Below are 19631 nucleotides of genomic sequence, written 5' to 3'. Positions count from 1 at the left end.
TATAAAACCATGGGAGGCGAATTATCAGTGATATGAAAAACACTTGGAGTACACTTGCATATAATCAGGAGAGAAAATTTACCTTCTTCTGTCAAATTTAATGTTATAGTAAAGCATTGAACCAGATGTAAAAATAAGTAAATGTATATATTATTGCTTGTGTGGCGATTTATTTATGTTTACAAGGATTTCCAAGTCCAATATCTTCCACAACAAAGATTCAACAACCACCTTCATTCTGGGGGGTTAATTGATAGGAGTATAAGGGAAGAATCAGACCTTCGTGAGTGCCCCATCTCTGAAGGGCTTGAAAATTGCTTTTTCTATGCCAAATCAAGAATAGAAAAACCTTTTATAAACAAGGTGGAAGAAAACAGAATAGGAATCAAAGGCCAAAAATTTCTACTGAAAACTGATATACAAAACAGTAGGTGAAATAATATTTAAATGTACACTGAAACTAGAAGCTATTCTGCTTGCTCAGAGACAATATGGAAGTGTGACAAATGTCTGCACTAACAATGCAACATCACTGATGATGGACAGGGCAAACACGAGCAACCACTGTTCATCCTGGACAGGAGCACACAGATAATAAAGCCCTTTCTTCATTCTGGTATCTAAACCTATCATCTTTCTTCCCTGACATATTTTGATGAATATATAGAGATAAAAACATTTCAAAACCAGACAAACTATTCATGTTACCTGTTCATGAACATGGGGGTTTAGGGGGTGGGTGGAAATCATTGACTAGGCATTTTAACAGCTTTTGTAAATAACACTTCTGACATTCAGTACATTCAGTAGAGCTAACACTCCTAATGTGCACAAAAAGTAAGAAAATCCAACAAAACTCCAACCACCTTTTCAAATGTAGATTTAACCTGACAGTAATCTTATAAAAAGGTTGGTAATTTCAGAGTTTTCTACCTAGACCCAAACAGAAATAACATCAAATTGGGAATGGAAGCACTGATGCGTGGTTAAGCAAGAAGATTTTTCAAGCTTTTTAAAAAATAATTTTACACACACACAAATAGATTTCATCTGTCAATAGGAGAATCTGCAGCAAATTGAATGCATAATAAATTACAACTTTTTTTTTTAATAACATTAGTGAATGTTTGATTGCTAAGAAACAGTTTTCATTAAAAAAAATATGGGAAAGTAATTCAAGTTAGTTATTTTGGCAATTTACAGAATGTGTTATTTCATTAATTCAAAAAAAAAAATCATTAATGCAAGAATGTCAATATATCAGATCTTACTAATGTAGCATGCCAACTTCTTTTGATTCACTGTGAGCTTTCAGTTTAATTTTTGCTTTCAAACAGCATCATTTTGGTAAGATTTATAGCTCTCTAATTTTTACCTGAAATACACTCCCAGATCTCAGTAGAACTATTCATGCCATTAAATGTAGAGCACACGCATAATCTTTTGCAGGACTAGGGCCCAATTCTCAAACTAAGATCCGAATTCAAATACTAAGTCAATATTTCAGCAGAGAGAAAAATGTATGCTCAGGAAGAAAGGAGGGAGGACCTTCTCTTTAACAAAGTATAGGCAAATTGTTTAAGAGAAGATATATTCTCAGTTAGGATTGACAAACCGAATTTGTGGAAAAATTAAAAATCATATGTAAGAGAATGTTTGACTCTTTTAAAGCAATTCATATTGTCACCTCACCACCTGAAAAAACATACACTGTTCTGTTGTTTTGTTAATTTTTGTGGATATAGGCACATTTTTAATTGAAAGTGCAGAGAAAACAATAAAGGCAAATGCTGTACTGAAAGCAGAAAAATGAAGGAACCTGATTCCTTGAGGTTCAAACTCCTAAGTAGGACGAAGGAAAAAAAAGACAGAATTATTTTTCTTTGAGACATAAACTTCCTTAACTTAGCTTTGATAATTTAGAACGTATGCATCTATTGCTGAGGTACAGATCTTTATTCAAAGTCCTAAGTTTAGGTGCCTGTTGTTCCTTTACAATAACTGCAGATCTAGTCAGGATACCCAACAGGGGCAGGAAGCATTACTGCACCATAATCAATCATGCATGCTGGTCAGCTGAAAAGCTGTCTCTGATTCACCTACATATCTGCACTGACTGTAAGAGGCCCATCTCCAGACACCATCTCCAGACACAATAGCATCCTCTTGGATCTGAGTCACATTCCTCAACAGTTTCACTTCAAGATTCTACTCTAAACCTCCCAAGGAAAGTTCATCAGAAATAGGATGAACTGTAATGTGAGAGTGTCTTTTCTGCCCCAAGCACATCAAGGCAGTTTTTGCTGACTGACTCTGGAACAGACATACTGAATGAGACGCATCAGATAGTAGAAACAGAGTGCTATCCTTTTAGTTCCAGAGCAGCTAGATAAATCTTACTACGTGTCCCAAATGGATGGACCTTGGAAGGAGTTTGTGCTTTTGAGATGCTGTTCCAAAACAGTTTTCCTTCTGAGGCCCAATGAGCTTGACTGAACAGCAAGAAGAGCAGTGGATGTGCAAACTTAGCTCACTTTTGTGCCCACAGGTACCCAATTTGTTCTTAGTAAAATCCAGAATTATTTCTCATGCTCCATCTCTGAACATGAAGTTCTAATAAGTTTAATGTTAAGCAGATGCCTTTCCCTTGTCTAGAACATTAGAGTCACTCTCATCCCTCTGATTATAGATGTATCCTTTCTTTCTTTTTCCCCACTTTACCAAACATGATGTCTATATAATCATGGTCATTGCATGACCCTTTTTTTTCTTCTTTCTTCAGATAACTTTTCAGTGGTTTTAGCATTTCACAGATTTTTCAGTCTTGGGGAAAGGTTACATTGGCATGGCTATTTCAGTAGTGGGTTAAAGCAGTGTGCAGTATACAAGCTGAAGAACTTGAACAGAACTTGACTGAAACTCTGAAGCTCCTTCTTTTATGAGGACTCCATTAGGACTGCTACGTGATTGCCTGGGGAAGGTTTATGGCCCTGTTGGGATTGAAATGGGGTCATGGGATATAAGCGAGGCAGGGAAGGCCTCAGGGGTGGCTGAAAAGGGCAGAAAGATCTGTTGCTACCCTAAGGGCCCTGAAAAAGCATTTTTGTCAAGGTAGTTCATACATTTTGGTATGATAAAGCCCTATTTTCACTTCTGAAATCAGTGGACATTGCAGTTCAAGGAGACACTTCTGCACAAGGAATCAGTCTCTGTTGAACAGCTCATCACATACTCTCATCACTACATCTGTGTGTGAAAAATGACCCTTCCTAATGAACTACAGGCAAAAAAAAGGGACACAAATCAGAGTGAATGGATGTGGGCAGATCCTGTAGTTAAGTCAGCTTAAAAATTTATGGTAAGCCATTTTAACAATACTGTATCTCCTATGGAAAGAAAAATATTTCAAAGAAAGCAGCACCTGCAGAGCTTCTGCAGCCATCAGTGCCAGAAGCATATTTCTACAGCCTGAAATCTTGCACTGCTGGGTTATGAATTCATAGTGTGATACTTTGGGGAGATATGAAACAAACAAATATTTAGGTTCCAGACCTAATTAGAACTTCTGAAGTCACCACAATTTACTATCATTCATTGGTTAATAAACTAGCAGTTCTATAAATGATCAGGAGTGCAGTAGGTAATTTGGAATATATTTAGTAAAGGTGAGGATATATCTATCCTTTGTACATCTGGCTCCACTGAACATTTAGGAGTTTTATGTCTGGGTCCTATAGCACAGAATTTCACTAGATATCTTTTGTTCATACACATATTGAATTCCAGACTTTGAACATTTATTTCTGTGCTGGCTCAAGTATTCTTCAAATGCACAAAAAAATTCAAACCACAAGTTACATTCAATATATACATTGTTCTTGGTACTGCAGGTATCTACAACAGTGCAAACTAAAGCAGTACAAGTCTAATTTCTAGCAATGTGGGGAGTTATATTATTTCAAATTTGAGTAAAAAAAATAATAAAATGTATACCTTTGGTATAGTTAAAATGCAATCCAGTGTCCTGAAATCTCCTAATAAGACCATAAATGATTTTTTTTTCTTTAGTCTTATTTGAAAAATGTAATTTCCTTACAACTACCAAAAATTAGAAAACTCATATTACAATAACATAATCAGCAGACTCTGCCAGTTTGAAATCTTACAGAAAATATTGTAGGTTTATACATAGGTGACTTGTGGGGGCTCAATTGTTGAAGTACACAAACACCAAGTCAAGCTGTATACAAATGCAGCTCTACTATAGAATGACCCAAGAAGAATTTTAATAAAACCTACACTGACTGTAATAAAAATCATCTTTGTAACTGTTACATGGCAAATTAGTGCTGCTTAGTTGGCAGGCAATAATTTGTTAATCAAAGTGGTCAAACTATTATGAATTATGTGGCTGTATTCACGCACTTACTTCATGTAATCACTACTGAATAATAATTATTTCATAAATGATACTTAAGATGGCAAAAAAAGGCCTCTCCCACACAAAATAATTGTGTCTCCAAATGCCTAGGTCACTACAGAATATTTCTGATTGGGAGCAATCACATTCATATAACTTTTATTACAAAATGTTCGCAAAGAAAAGTGCTTTGAAAATGATGGTGCCAAGTACTACCAGGCAACACAAAATTACAAAAATGGCAGCGCCAAATACTATCAAGTAAGGCAAAACTACAAATATTACTGGTAAGAGAAAAAGCTTTCAGAAGTCTTCTGAATGTCACTATTATCTCAGTTGAGAGAAGGAATACATCTACTCGGATGCATAAAAGGTCCTAAATACAATTGCTATAATATATATATGTATATAAATAACAAAGAAGCCTGCTGGATGCTTCTCCTCTGTCCTTGAATAATCACTCAATGCAACAGATTTATCTGCTATACGTGGATAAAGACTACTACCTATAACACATTCTAAGAATCTGAAATAGTAAAAGCAGAACTGAATTTGGGAATCCAACCCTCACATATATCAGAAAGACTTTGGACAGATTGAGAGATATTAATTAGAGCAATACCCAGAATATTTAATCTGAACCACAAGCAGTCCTATTTAATGACATAGTTTCCTTTCTGTACATTTGCAGCAGGATGACAGTTCTGACTATTTTTGTCATCTATTTGTAGTGCTGATAGCAATACAAACAAGCTGGGAAAAGCCAGTTCTCCTTAGCTACACCTGAGCTGTAGGGCAGCCTCAGGGAACACCTAGTTCTCCACTCTCCCACTGCCCTTCTCCAGCAGCCTCCTTATCCAGCATCCCAGCCTGCTTCCTAATGGAGGAAAGAGAGGGAGGACAGAGGACAGAAAGAGGAGAGAGTAGACATCCTCTTTGCATCTCCACTTTCTTTCTGGGGTGCATCTGGGATGCACCCCTTGGAACTCGGAGTTCTTACAGTTTAGATGGACACCCCCTCAGAATTCAGCTGTCCCACGATCCTTCATAAATGCATGTGTTTAAACATGGAGTCCCTTTCAAACATCATGTACCAGTGAGGGCATAGATTGGCACATGACAAGGTTACAGAATTGAGCCCTGTAGGCAGTTCAATGTTCTTATTGTTCTCTGTATCACAGCACTACTGACAGTGATGGTATTGGATCTCTTGCACTGCACTGCATGCAGATACACAAGATGGCAGTTTTCCACCCAGGAAGGTTTTGTGTTCTAAATATAAATGAGATCCCATTTATAAATAGCAAGAGAATAATGTGGCTAAATAGCCTCCTTTGCCAGCGTCATAATGATTCAAAATTACATCAATGGAAACAGAGAAAATTATCAGCGTTGCCTTAAACCTTTGTATGCTATGTTGCAGAACTTGTCAATAGGACTCTGTTCCTAGCAGTTTTATTGCTGTAGCTAGCTGGAAAGAAAGCAAAATAAAGCGTTCCCAAAGGAAAATCATATGAATAGAAAGGTTGTGAGAATTAAGATTAAAAGTCCAACATTGAAGGTACTGCTCATGGTAACCACTGAGATGGGGAGTGGTGATCTTAGAGGTCTTTTCCAGCACTGGTGATTCTATGATTTATTTAAAACAAAACAAAACAAAAAACAAAACAAAACAAAACAAAACAAAACAAAACAAAAAAAGAACTGCACTAAGAAAAGGACAAAACTTTCATATTTTCTAAGTGAAAAGCCCCTACAGTTTCACAGTGATTCCTTTTCCTTAATGGCTGGATACAGCTTGCCATACAAACTCATTTCAACGAGTTGCTCAGTAGAAACTGCTGGTCTCCATTATATTGCTGAATCTTACTCAAGCATAGTTAAATGCCATGTAAATAACAACCCCAAGCAAATTTCACCAGATGGTTTTTTCAAAGACATGTGTAGGCATCCAGAAAGCCCACAAAGATAGCATTCATAATGGGCATAGTTACTAAGCATACCTCTAGAAGCAGTACAGATATGAACAGCAATGCAGAAAAACAGCTAAAAAAGGAATAGATCTGATTTATCATTGTGCCTCTTGAGTTCCACATGACTCTAATTCCAGCAGTTTTCCTAGGAACCATTCCAATTGAGTTCTGGTGGACAGAGAGTAGTTTTAGGCAGAGTTATAGAAGTGAATCAGATCCTCTATCAACTGCTGTTATAGATTTCTCCCTGTCTAAAAGAAAATATGTCCCTGTCCAAGAGAAAATATGAGATATTTTTTAGAGTTACTGCAAAATCTCATCTTCCTAGTGACCACCGCACATTAAAAAGAAGAGTAAAATGTTTCCCAGGGCCAAAAGAAAGTGGAAAATGTTGATTTCATTATTAAAGTTGTGATGTGGGGTACACATCTGGGGAAATAAAGCATCACCTTGCAAAGCAAATGTGTGCAGACAATCTGAGAGCATGACAGCTGATGGTGGATGATGCTGCAGCCCCCCTGGGGAAGATCTGCATTCAATTAAAATAACAAAAAGTCCAACCCAGTATGACTTGCAGGTTGTCTGTAAGCTGTGACAGGCTGAGGCTTGCTGTGGAGGCTGAAGTCATTCCCAGAAGGCACCTTGCACTCTCCCTAGTCTCTTTGCAAAAGTAGAATATCTTCTTGTTCTCAGGGGTTCTTTATCTCTCCTGAGACCTTATTGTTCTTTTTATTATAATTATTTTTTAATTTACCGTGTTCCGTAGATGTCTAGACATTTGTGAAGAATGCATGATAGCTCATTTCAGCTGCACTGAAATAAAAATTCTCATTTCTAATGCATGCTGATAAACACAAGTTTATGTTGAAATGAAATAATGGCAATTAACAACATTTAAACATAGCAAATATCATACAAGAGTCTTTGTAAGGGAATTTCTGACTTGACATTAAGGAAAACCTTATACTTATTGATTCTGGAAGCAAACCACAGTCAGATAAAATAAAATAGAAAAGAAAATAAATAGTACCGTTAATTCATGTAAAAGCACAGAGTTCTCTCCATAAGTACAATTGAAATGATTTTCTAAGAGAATTTCTTTTTTTCTTTGTAACAGCATAAAATATTTCTAATGAAAGTTAGCAAACATCATCAAGACTTGTACCATAAAAATCAGCTTTAGAGAACAGAAATTGATGTTATAAAGATTTTCAATATTTACTCAGAGAAGAGGCAAGGGAAAAAAAAATAACATGCACTTGCTTATAATATATTACAATATCACAAGAGAAAAAAAATTTCTTCTGAGAGTCTGTCTTCTATTATGCTTTAGTCCCCTGGATAACAAGCTGGTATAAATTGCATTTTTTAACTTACTCTGAAAATAAAAATATCTCCCAGTGCTATTTTTTTCTACAGAATTATGGTCTGGTGCACATTTGCCTTATTGCAAAAAACTGTTCTCCTGGTTCATCCACGCAATAATCTAAAAAAATGAAAATAGATGCATGGATGAGCATACAATACATCATTATTTTTTTGGTCAAGCTTTGTTTTTGTTTTTATTGGTTTTGTTTTTTCCCCAGTGATTAGCTTGAACTTACAAACCAAGATAGAAAATAAATAAAAATACTGAAGACATGCTTTCTGCACTGGAACAAATAGTACCATGGAAATCCCACAAGAAATGCATGAAAAGACCAATTTCTTTTTCTTTTGTGTCATGACAGTGTAATTCTGAGAAATTGAACTAAATAAGAGTTTCAACCTTGGACAGCAATGAGAACTGTTACACAGCATTAAGGTCCCAAGTGATTAGGTGCATTTTAGAAGATCTTGCATCTTGTTTGCCAAAGTGTTGCTAACATTTGACATTCCTAATGAAAAATTTATATATGATATTTCTTAAAGCCACTGTAGCTAGTTTATAAATATTGTGCATGTGCAAGAAAGGAAAAGAAATGCAAAATTTAAAAAAAAACGTGTTACCATTGGTACTGAGAGAAACAACAGGCCACAGCTGTTTTCTCTTTTATGAAAGCAGGAAAATTGTTAACTTCTTAATCAACAACTCAGGTGCTTAACATATTGTAGATAGCATTAGGAATTTTTATAGCAGGGACTAGATAAATGAACTCCTTAACTTTGTATATGGGCTGAAAATGTATAAGATTAAGTAGTGGTAGAGTTGACCTGCGTTCTGATCAGTTACTGGTAAATGAGATACCCAATTAGCTTTCAACAAGCTACAGCTGTGTCAGTGGCTAATGTAAGAAGTGTACTCAGTGAATATTTTACAAAGCTGTCACAAGGAAAATAATGTTGAGAGATAGAGATCTCTGATAATCTCAAAGGAAATTGACTTCTGACCACAGAGAAGAGAAATGAGACTCAGAAGAAGAGAGCTGTAATATAATCATAGCCCTGCTGAAAAGAGCTTGGGAATACTGGAGGACAGTAAGCTGGACGTGAGCCAGCAATGTGTCCTCGCAGCCCAGCAAGCCAACCCTATCCTGGGCTGCATCAAAAGCAGCGTGGCCAGCAGGGTGAGGGAGGTGATCCTGCCCCTTTGCTCTGTGCTGGCAAGACTTCAGCTGGAGTACTGCATCTATGTGTGGACTCCTCATTACAAGAGAGACTTGGAGCTGTTGGAGTGAATCCATAGAAGGACCACAAAAATGATCCAAGGGATGGAACACCTCCCCTGTGAAAATGGGCTGAGAGAACAGGGGGTTGTTCAGCCTGGAGAAGAGAAGGCTTTGGGGAAACCTACTAGTGGACTGTCAGTAGTATATAAAGAAGGGCTATAAGAAAGAAGGGGTCTATTAACAGGATCTTTTGTGATAAAACAAGGGGAGATGGTTCCAAAATAGAGAGGGGAGATTTAGACTGGATATAAGGAAGAAGCTTTTAACAATGAGGGTGAAGTACTGGAATAGGTCGCCCAGAGAGTGGTGGATGCTCCCTCCTTGGAGACATTCAGGGTCAGGCTGGATGGTTCTCTGAGCAACCTGATCTAGCTGTAGGTGTCCCTGTTCATTGCAGAGGAATTGGACTAGATGACTGTTAGAGGTGCCTTCCAGTCCAAACAGATCTGTGATTCTACAAACACCCTTACAGCTGGGTTTGAAACCCACCATACAGTAGGGATGAAAATGATAAAGATGCCTATATGAAATAGGAAACCACAGAGAGTGGTAGGAAGAAAGGAAGAGAAAGTTGAATAGATTAAATAAGGTCAACCTTAAGAAAAGAGAAATACTATGAATAGGGGTTCAAAAGAGTAAACGCTGTGTAAATGTCTAGGCTGTTCTTCATAGGGCTGATGGGACTGCCACCTGCACCTGCCCCAGCTAAGTAAAGACTCAGTTATAGCCACAGATATTCTGAACATTACTTTTGTAATGGGCTCAAGGTATGGTAAAAGTATTGAAGTTGCAAAGGAGTGCTATGTTCCAGTGTTTTTCTTACTTGTTTATTTCTGTTCATAAATTCTCTGATTTTGTTGTCTTGTTTGGGTTTTTGTTTTGTTTTATTTTTAAATTAAGCTTTAACAAATAAGAAGCAAAGTATTCCTTCACCAAAGTTGTAATAAGCTGCCATTTTTTTTTTCTTCAGTTACTTGATTTGGGCTTCTAATTGCTCAGAGATAAATTAGATATCTCCCTATCTACATGATATGTGGGTGAGCAGGGTGGAAAGAGGGTCCTGCTAGATACCTTCAAATAAAGTATACATCACGTGAGGAGGAGAAAAGTTTGTGTGAGATAACATAAAAGTCTTGAACAGAACACAAACATACTGGGCAGAATTTCTACCTATAATCAAGACTTCTTTTTACACCTCCATTAAAGAACATTTGGGTCATTTCTAAAAGTTCTCATTCGATTCTTTCTCTTTTTCAGTAATTCAGCAGTAGAAACAATTATGTGTTTAAATTAATGTTTTTTTAATCAATGCAAAACAAGCATTAAATGAAACTAGAGCTACAACACTCGAATATGTTTTTTTTATTTTTTTTTTAATAGCAGTAAGAATATTTTTTTCAGGATTTTTTAGTTTACAGTTCCCTCATTTATTGAAATAAATAAATAAATTGAAAATTGAATATTGAAATAAATGCTTTCTTTTCTCCCATTCTATACCCTGTTTTCTCCTATGCTCAAGGATGCCTACTCATTTTAAAGTTAGCCACTGAGAGGTTGAGGATGCCATATAAATGTCTTGAATGAACAGTCACCAAAAAAAAAAAAAAAAATTGCTATTCACTCGAAGAAACATAAAGGGAAAAATAAATAACAAAACAAAAAATGAAGTAGGGAAAAATAAATTGTGGGATTAAAGCCTATTTTTTAAAAAAGGAAAATATAAAATATTAGAGGGGTTCAAGTCATAGTATTTCTAATGATCAAAGCCAGTAATGACAGCATGATCAATGATCAAAGTTTCACAAGACATGTAATTAGATGTGCAGCTTTACTTTTCTTTTTTCTTTTTTTTTTTTTTTTTGAAGTCACAGCATATGTAAGTGCACATTCTCATTGAAAAAAATATATATATATTTATGTAATGGTTAAACTACAATCCATTTTTAAGCAGTTTTTATGTTTAATTTGAATGTGATCAAGATAAAAACAAAATCTAGACAAAAAAAAAAAAAAAGAAATCTATTTTTGTCTTATTGTTTTATGTCAGCATTCAGTGGTGGTTAAATGTCCTCACAACTACCATTTTGCAAAACATAATATTCTAAATGGTGCATAGCTCTACCTAACCTTATCTTGCAGCAGCTGCAAAGAAAGAGATTCCTTACTAACATTTCATTGTTCTCAGAGAAACAGTGAATTTGCTATAATACAATGAGATAGGACATATTAATCAAAGATATCAAGTATTCTTCAAAGCAAAACCTATAAGCTCAATTTATTATCATTCTAACTTACATATAATTTATAAAGTATGATGATTTTTTTTCAACAAGGATGATGACTAATATTTGCAAACTTAAAACTGACTCATCATATGCAATTTTATTGACAACTCAATGTTGTTTTCCTTGTACCAAGAGCACAAACATTACCAAATGAAAGTGCATACTGTTAAGAAGGAACATTTTGTATGCTTTCCACTTTCAGATGATTTGAGCCCTCTATTTAGTCTTCTTGAAGTGTATATTTTTGTCCCCAGTCCAGTTCAACAACTATTATAATCCATTCAATGTTCACAAAGGAGTTAAAGCAGAGAACTTAGTTCATGTTTCTCATCCACTGTCAACACAACCTATGCCCTTGTACTGGCAGGTTTATATCTAAAAATGAGATTGGTCAGGGCTAAGGGCTTTTTATGTAACACAGCTGAACACGTATGTCCTGTACTTTGAAAGTAACGCTTTTCAGATTTTTTTTCCCTGTGATTAAAATATGAAAATTAACAGGCTGCTGGCTACCAAAACCAGGAAACATATACCCCTTATTTTCTGTAATGGTTTGGTGGTGGTGGTTGTGTGTGTGTGTGTGTTTGCTTTTTGTTATTTATTGGCTGTTTTGTTTTGTTTTGTTTTGTTTTGTTTTGTTTTGTTTTGTTTTGTTTTGGAGAGGGGAGTGGGGAGAGAAGCAGGAGAAAGTATAGTTTTGGTTTTTCTAAATGTTACCTAAAGTTCATGCATTTCTGCTAATGAGGTTTCTGCTCATTTGTTGGATCATTTTTGCAAGCTTACAAGAAAGGAATAATGTGGTTAACTTTAATAGCAGATTTCATTTTTCATTGCAACACATTCAATCTTGACTGCTTGCACTCTTCTGCGTTACTGACTTCTTTGGTAGTTGCATAAAGAAAACACCTTTTGTTCTCAGGTTTTTATATAAAATCCGAGAGTATGAGGTATCTAGGAATCAAATCCTCTCTTCTCAATCTCAATATTTATTTGTGTTTAAGCATCTTGTTGAAAGTGTACAGATTGACTAGAAGGGGAAAAAACTCAGTCATGTTGCTAGACACATGTAATTATTCATATGATAAATCCTAAAAATTTTCAAAGCCATCTTCATTGTGAATCCATTAGTATAATCCTTTTATAGAACAGAAGCCACCTGTAGATCCGAAGGAAAACAAGATTCATAGAGGAGGAATTAAGAGAAAAATGTAATCTCTCATACTGTTTATGATACATCTGTACCTAGGCACAGGCACCTTAGCCTTCTAAAGGAAGAAAGAGGCATTCTATTCTGGACAAAGCCAGAAAGGAGCACAGACTCCACAAGGAACAAGCTATTTGTATCAGTGTGCTTCCCTCTGTCCCCAGCATTCTCCTTCAGCTCTGCTGTTGTGCTCAAGGCCTTGCTTATGTGCAGAATGATATACACACTTTGCTCAGGACCGATAAAAAATCGAAGTATCACCAAGACAGATTATGACCACACTACTGTCTCAAACTGGGTGCTCGAGGAACTAATTGCAGACAGCTGGTTGAACAAGTGCCAATTGGGCATGCTCTAAATGCTATGACTATGAGTTAATGAAATTACCCTGGAAACAGGACCACCCCAAGCTGACTGCATGACAAGACCTCCACTTAAGCAGAGACACTTATAAGTTACACCTGAACAGAGATCTCTTATGTCTTGATGCCAAGACACCTTGCTGATACAGATACTTGGTACGTGACCAATGGTTTTCAGCTTTGTTAGCTTCGTTAAGATTATATCTTAGATGTGCATATTTAATCTCTAAAATGCAAACAAGTCTAGAACGAAGAGTGGATTGACCCACATCTACTTCTTACCTCTATGTCTCAAGGAATTTGGAAAGCAATGAAGTATGCTTTGAACCTCGTGATTCAATGGGAGGGCCTTCTAGATAACCATGTATGCTTTGAATAATCAACTGTACTTCACCATCTGTGATCTTGCTGTTTTATTTATGATAAAGCTTTGTTAAAACACTATTTTCTATCAATAAATACATTCCTGCTCCTCTCTGATGAATGTAGATTTTATCTGCAACACTGTCAGTTTTTCTACATCTGCAGTCTCTTTTCTTTCTTTTGAAAGTGAGAGATTGTCAGACACTGTCTTTTGACCATTCTTATTATATCTTTTTTTCCAACAACAGTGCTACTAATTCTTGATATTAGGAGTTCTGTACAACAAGCCTCATAGATTAACCAGTACTAAGAGTGAATGATATTAACTTCACTGAATGCTACTGCTTCACACCCATTTGCATTACTGAAAAGTTTTTATTCTATCCATTTAAACTGGATAAAAAAAACAGCATGAAGCTGGCTTTAATAATGATATCTGAGCTATCTGTTTTATACCAACGTCCCTATTCATTTGAAAATCCTAAATCAAATGGGACTAACTGGCAGACTTTGGCCACTGTAAAACAGAATGCTCTGGTAAATTCAGTCAGGTATTTCAGTTTCTTCTTCCCATAGGCCATTAAGACTCCTGGGGATCCTACAAGCCAAACCTGTAACAATCTCAATGAGTTATAACCAATATTCCAGTTGCAAGTGGGAAGAAGGTATGGAATAATCTGAGAACTATATACTGAGAATTATATCTTTTTATCAAGAAAAAAGATATAGAAGTCAACCCATTTAACTGATCAAAACGTGACTAAATAAACTGGAACACAGGAAGTTCAATATGAAAAAGGGAAAAATCTTACTTCCTTTGAAATTACTGGAGCACTGGAATAGGCTGCTCAGAGAAGCTGTGAAGTCTCCTTCTCTGGAGATATTCAAAACTTATCTGGGTGCTGTCCTGTAAATCCCACTGTGGTTACTTGCTATAGCAGAGAGATTGCACTAGATGATCTCCAGAGGTCCTTTCCAACCCCTATTCCATAATTCTGTGTAAATGCAGCATATATTCCCTGTCAAATCTGGCAGTTACGACAAGAGTATAGGAAACAAAGGCTTAAAATTTCAGGTCTATTAGGAACATCTGAAAACCAGCACACTACAAATAATATTTGCTTAAAGTAAGCTAAAGGTGTTTGTGTCAGCAAGTAATAAAAACATAGACAAGAAAAACACAATTAAATTTAATTTTCCATCATCAATACTCATGACGAGGCCTTTTGTTGGGCTCGTTATGGGACAAGTGATGAAGAGACAATCCCACTACAGGTTCACTGGAAAAAACCTTCTCACTGCAAAACAAAGAAAACCCAAGGGGTTACTTTGGGACCTTTTTACTTGTTGCAGATTCCATTATCAAGCTTTTCTTTCTTTTTTTTTTTTTCCTCCTAAGGGAAGACTGTAACTTCCAGAATGTAACTTCTTAACAATTTCAGTGACTTGACAGACTTGTTCATCTCCTGAGGATTCAAGTGAGAAATGCAATTGTAATCCTCTTGATACAGCTGAAAGAGTATCCACGAACCATATCAGTTACACTGACCTTTTTCAAGAAGTATATGGTATCCAGTATAGAAAATACTGGTCACTGCGGCTGACCATGACTTTCTGCTGCAGAAAGAAACTGCCAAGGACTCTCAGGAGCTTAGCAGATTAGTGGAACTAAATGCTTTGCAATACGAGTAGGTTGCATAGCTGCAACTATGTCTGCAAAGTAAATTGTACAAAACAAAGCTCATTCAGACTAGATCAAGCATGCTTTCCCCTGAAACTGGACTTGGTAAAGAAAAAACATGGACATAAAAAAGTACAGAGACAGCACAATGACACCACTGGACATAAGAGTCCACCTACCATGTGAATATCCAGGCAAGGACTGATTCCCCTTTGATTGGCTTCTCCCTGCAAGTTTCTGTATGTTAATACACATTTTGATGTTCCCAAGTATTGCCAAGCACAATGCGTATATTATCAGTCTTTTCCAACTTTGATTAGAAACAAAGTCAGCTCTGTTCTCTTGTGAAAGCAGAACAAGGCGTTGTTTTATTGCGTGTAATGGATTGATGGGGAATGCAAGCAGTTCAACAAGCCAGTGCTATAAGAGCAAGAATGTGAGAGTCTGAGTGGAGCAGAAATAGAAATTGTATCATTGTCATAAACAGTGAACAAGAGCGCTTGAATACAGGGGTGGTAAAAAAGGTCACAACCTGCATATCCTTCCCCATGGAAGGGGTTTTCGAGCACAATGGAGAGTACTGTTGGCCATTGAAGGAGGCTACAAGACCTACTTTGGAAAAAGCATGGACAAAACAAAAACAAAAACAAAAACAAACAGAATCCTGATCCCTGGACATCTCAGGCCTTAAAAAGTCTTTTAAGTAAAATTATATGATGTTTTCATGGCATTAGAAAGAGTGGATTTCCTATGGGAAAGGAGGAGTTAATGGGGAAGGCAGTCTAGGCTAGAAGAATGTTGGACAGCAGGCAGCAGCACATGAGAGCACGTGAAGATAAGAGCAGTGCATTAGGGGAAGACAACAAGAGCTGTAGAGGGCTCACTAGCAGGAACAAGGCTGAGGAATGTAAGTTGATTGGAGAAAAAACAGCTGCAGCTATGAGGGGATGGTGTGGGTGGAAGAAGAGAGTGAGAAATTTCAGATATAAAGCAACAAGAGAGCAAAAAGAGCCAAATATAAGTTTGATCAAGCTGGGGTAGCTGAAACAGTAGTGCTGGAAAAAACATAGAAGGGGAGTCAGGAGGCTGAGAAGCAGGACTTGTACAAGATAACAGAGACGTTAAACAGAAGTGACTGTGGTACAAATAATATGACAGCTAGCATAATGTGATCCTGAGGACTGACACACAGACATAGGGATGATCAAGTTCAACTGAGCCTACTCCTTGTGAAAGTAAGTTGTCCTCAGCCAATCACATGCCCCGAAGTTTTATGGCCCTCTGCACAATGAGGGACAGGAATACAAACCAGGGAAACCTGTATCAGTGAAAATAGCAGGGCAGGGAAAAGCACAAATGAAAGAAGCTATCAAGACCATGACTCCTGAAATACAATTACCTCCTACCCAGTTTTGATCTTCAGCTAAATAATTGGGACTTTTGAAGATAAATATCTATGCAAGGGTGCTACTATCTTAAGAAGCACAGCATGGTTTTACTAATAGTAAATCAAAATTGCATGGCTAAGGCATCCTGTGCAGCCACCAAATAGGCCATTTGTAATGCTGAACTCCCAGAAATAGCAGCCATTACAGCGGTTGCAGCTAGTGTTATAATCTGTTAAGGCAGCTGATTTCATGCCTGTAGAGCTTCATTTGGAAGAACAAAAAACAAATAGTTCTAGAAATACATACTGTTAGAAAGCTGTTATTGTCTGTAGTTGTTAAGCTTGTGCTGGATAGAAGTGGAGTCTGTAGTCATGAGCTAATATTCAAAACCATAGCACTGGAGGATTCACTTGTTGATTGCAAGCATTTATGGGACCTCTGAAACCCACTAGTGCAAACCAGATAGACCAGAAAGGGCAGACTGGGAAGGATGGAATGATTCTCCAAGAAGAAGGAAAGCTTAAGGAACCCAAACAATAAAGAGAAGGTAAATAAATACAACAGTAAAACAAATACATGCAGTTATTATGCTGGATGAGTCATGAGAATGGAGTTTGGAACAACGATAAGGTTTGAAGAAACAAATGGAGAGCCTGAGAGATTATACAGCCAGTGGAATAAGAAACCTTACAGCCTTTATCTATAAGTTGGTAGAAGTGAGGGAGGGGATCCCAATAGTCAGGCAATTAAACCAGTACTGATGATCTCTGGAAAAATGAAAACATCACCTTCAGCCTCACAGGCTGAAGTTAGGCTTCAGCACTGGGCATGTCCACTGCCTCTGGAAGGCATTACTAGCTAAGGTACAATCAGCCAGGGATAAAGTACCTATTATCTTTTGGGATAGCTGTAAATGTAGTGGAAAAAATTATCACACTAACAAAGTCTGGTGCTGTAAATGTTTTGAGGCATGCTGGGTGTCCAGGGGACACACCTACTGCAAGTCTGAAGAGCAGGGTAGTGGAAATTTGTTCAGCAACACACAGAAAAAAAAAATGGCATTTTAGGTAATAGTTTCAAATCAGGAAATGATTTCATTCCATATCCTTCTGATTTTTTTTTTTTATTTTTTTTTTTATAGGAGTAATATATAAATAAACATCACATAGAAATCCTGATCAGATATTGGTGAATTGCAATGAAGCCCCAGAAATACTTGAAGCACCACACAGTGGGCATCAAGAGAAGATTCTACATGCAGAAGACAAATTAGAGTGGAAAGTTTCACACACTTGTATTGATAACAAAATCTGACTGAAACCCACAGGAACATTATGAACATCCAACTGAGGGCAGGGGAAGATTTTGAGCCATTATTATTACTCCTGAGGGTAATGGAGTGCTAGTTCAGTGACCCAGCTTATACTGTTTAGCAGTGTACTAAAAAACAAACAAACAAACAAACAAACAAAAAAAAAACAAACAAAAAAAACCAATGGAGAGATGTGCAGTCTGAATTTCAGGGCAGTAAACTCCGCAAACAGTCCCAACTCTAAAAATGCCAAAATGTGTGGCCACAGGAATATAAGGACCAAAGCAGTTTCCAGTCATTGGCCTCAACCCTTACACAGCTCTCCTTTCTAGGAGGATGACAAAAAATATTTTATGTTTCTGAAGAAACATAATTCTTCAGAATCACATTTGCCTAATGAAGATATAATATCAGGAAGTAATAAAATACCACAGGTGCTGCTGTAAATACTACTCAGCTTTATTCGAAATCCTTACATCCTTGATAAATAAAGAAATCTTTATGTCATTCACTTAAAAATACAAAATTGTGTTAGATCAATAGGAAACTGGACAGCAGTGTTCCTAACTCCTGTGACTGCTAAAGGAGCTTAGAGTAAAATTTAAATGTGGAACAAAACCCTTACAACATTTCAAGTCTACTGACAGCTGAAATATCACTAAGAATTACTCTCTAAGAGCAGGAGCAGTCTAAAATTTTATACAGCAAATTGGTTAAAACTCCTTTCTCCAAAGTACTTACCTATACATCTCATGAAAAGATCCATTTTCCAGACTTTTTTTTTCAGTGTAACAGACAGCAGACTTAGATCACTGTATCACTAGGCTTTGATATCAGATGTATTGTGCAGCAGTCAGTTAGTGAAAACAACAATTTGGCTTTCTATAAAGCAACTGGAGCTGTTTGATGGGAACTGTTTGCAGATTACGCTGGTTTCTTCTTCCCCAGAAATGTTTCCTGAGGAGTCTTGACCCAAACTCTATCTAAGCAGTAGCATTTTTGGAACTGTAGTATTAGTTTAACTGTAGAGTTTTAAAATTTATTAATAGCATCTGCATTTTAGCATTTGATATTACTAAGCATTTTAAAAATAGTGCAAGACAAAAGCCAGACTACGTGAAAATATCTAGTAATAAAATGAGAGTGAAAGTTGAACATAAACTGATATTTTACTCCTGCATATTTTTATAGTTGAGGACTTTTATCAAAGGCTCTGTAAATTGATGAATCACAAAAAGCTCAAGGGTAGAAGTAGATAGTTAAGACTGCCTGTATGGAAATCACCTTACATTGAACAAACTGTAACCAGTAACATGTGAACTGCAGTTTTTCTTTCAGGTTGATCCCAGCCCAACATTTAGTTTGCTTTCTGATGTCTTTCATACTTGCTTCTTTAAGGGAGCAACTATAGTGCCAGTGTATTTTTTTTTGTTGTTGTTTTTGTTGTGTTTTCTCTGTCTGAAGGCATTTGAAATATCACTGCAGTGACTTGGCATTACAGCATTCCTATTTCTAAGAAATAAATGAAGCTGTGAATGTTGTGGGGAGAGGGAAGCCAGCATTTCCCAGCAACAGGATGTAAAAGGGTTTTCTAATGTCCTTATGCTCATCCATTATGACAGCCTCTTTGAAAGGTTGGAAAAACCTCAACAACAGCTTACAGTCATAATTCAAATCAGCTCCTAGTGAAGTAAGGGTTTACCCTGTTCCTATTCATCTAATAGCTCAGACTGCCATGGTTTCTGAAGACAGAAAATAATTTTCAATCACAAAAGAATTTTTCATCTATAGTTTTCTCTAACAGAGACAAAGGAGAATTCATAGGGTGCACCCATCATTCTCTAAGTCATATAATACATAGAAAAAATCTTGCAATGTAGAGACCACAGTTGATTCCAACAGTATCAGGAACAGAATGTGTTCTCAGTGCTTTTTCATCCCGTTCAAAAGGAAGTCCTGATGCAATTTTAGCAGCAGTGGCATCATCATTACAGC

General features: G+C 36.7%; 1 protein-coding gene across 6 annotated transcripts in view; it reads right to left on the bottom strand.

The window, feature by feature from the left end:
- Positions 1–19631, bottom strand: part of FGF14 (fibroblast growth factor 14) — a 382652-nt gene that overhangs the window by 217023 nt on the left and 145998 nt on the right. The window contains exon 1 of one of the 6 annotated variants that reach the window (XM_090139068.1): positions 15116–15253. The exons of 4 other annotated variants lie outside the window; for them this stretch is intronic. In XM_090139068.1, the coding sequence (XP_089995194.1) occupies positions 15116–15118 (3 nt within the window). In that variant the 5' untranslated portion in view covers positions 15119–15253. Of the gene's footprint in view, positions 1–15115; positions 15254–19631 lie in introns of those variants that run through there. One more of the 6 variants, XM_090138972.1, reaches the window with a different exon arrangement.

The sequence above is a fragment of the Phasianus colchicus genome, chromosome 1, assembly GCF_987193195.1.
Source record: "Phasianus colchicus chromosome 1, bPhaCol1.hap1.1, whole genome shotgun sequence".
Lineage (NCBI taxonomy): Eukaryota > Metazoa > Chordata > Aves > Galliformes > Phasianidae > Phasianus > Phasianus colchicus.
This window is presented reverse-complemented; position numbering and strand designations above follow the sequence as displayed.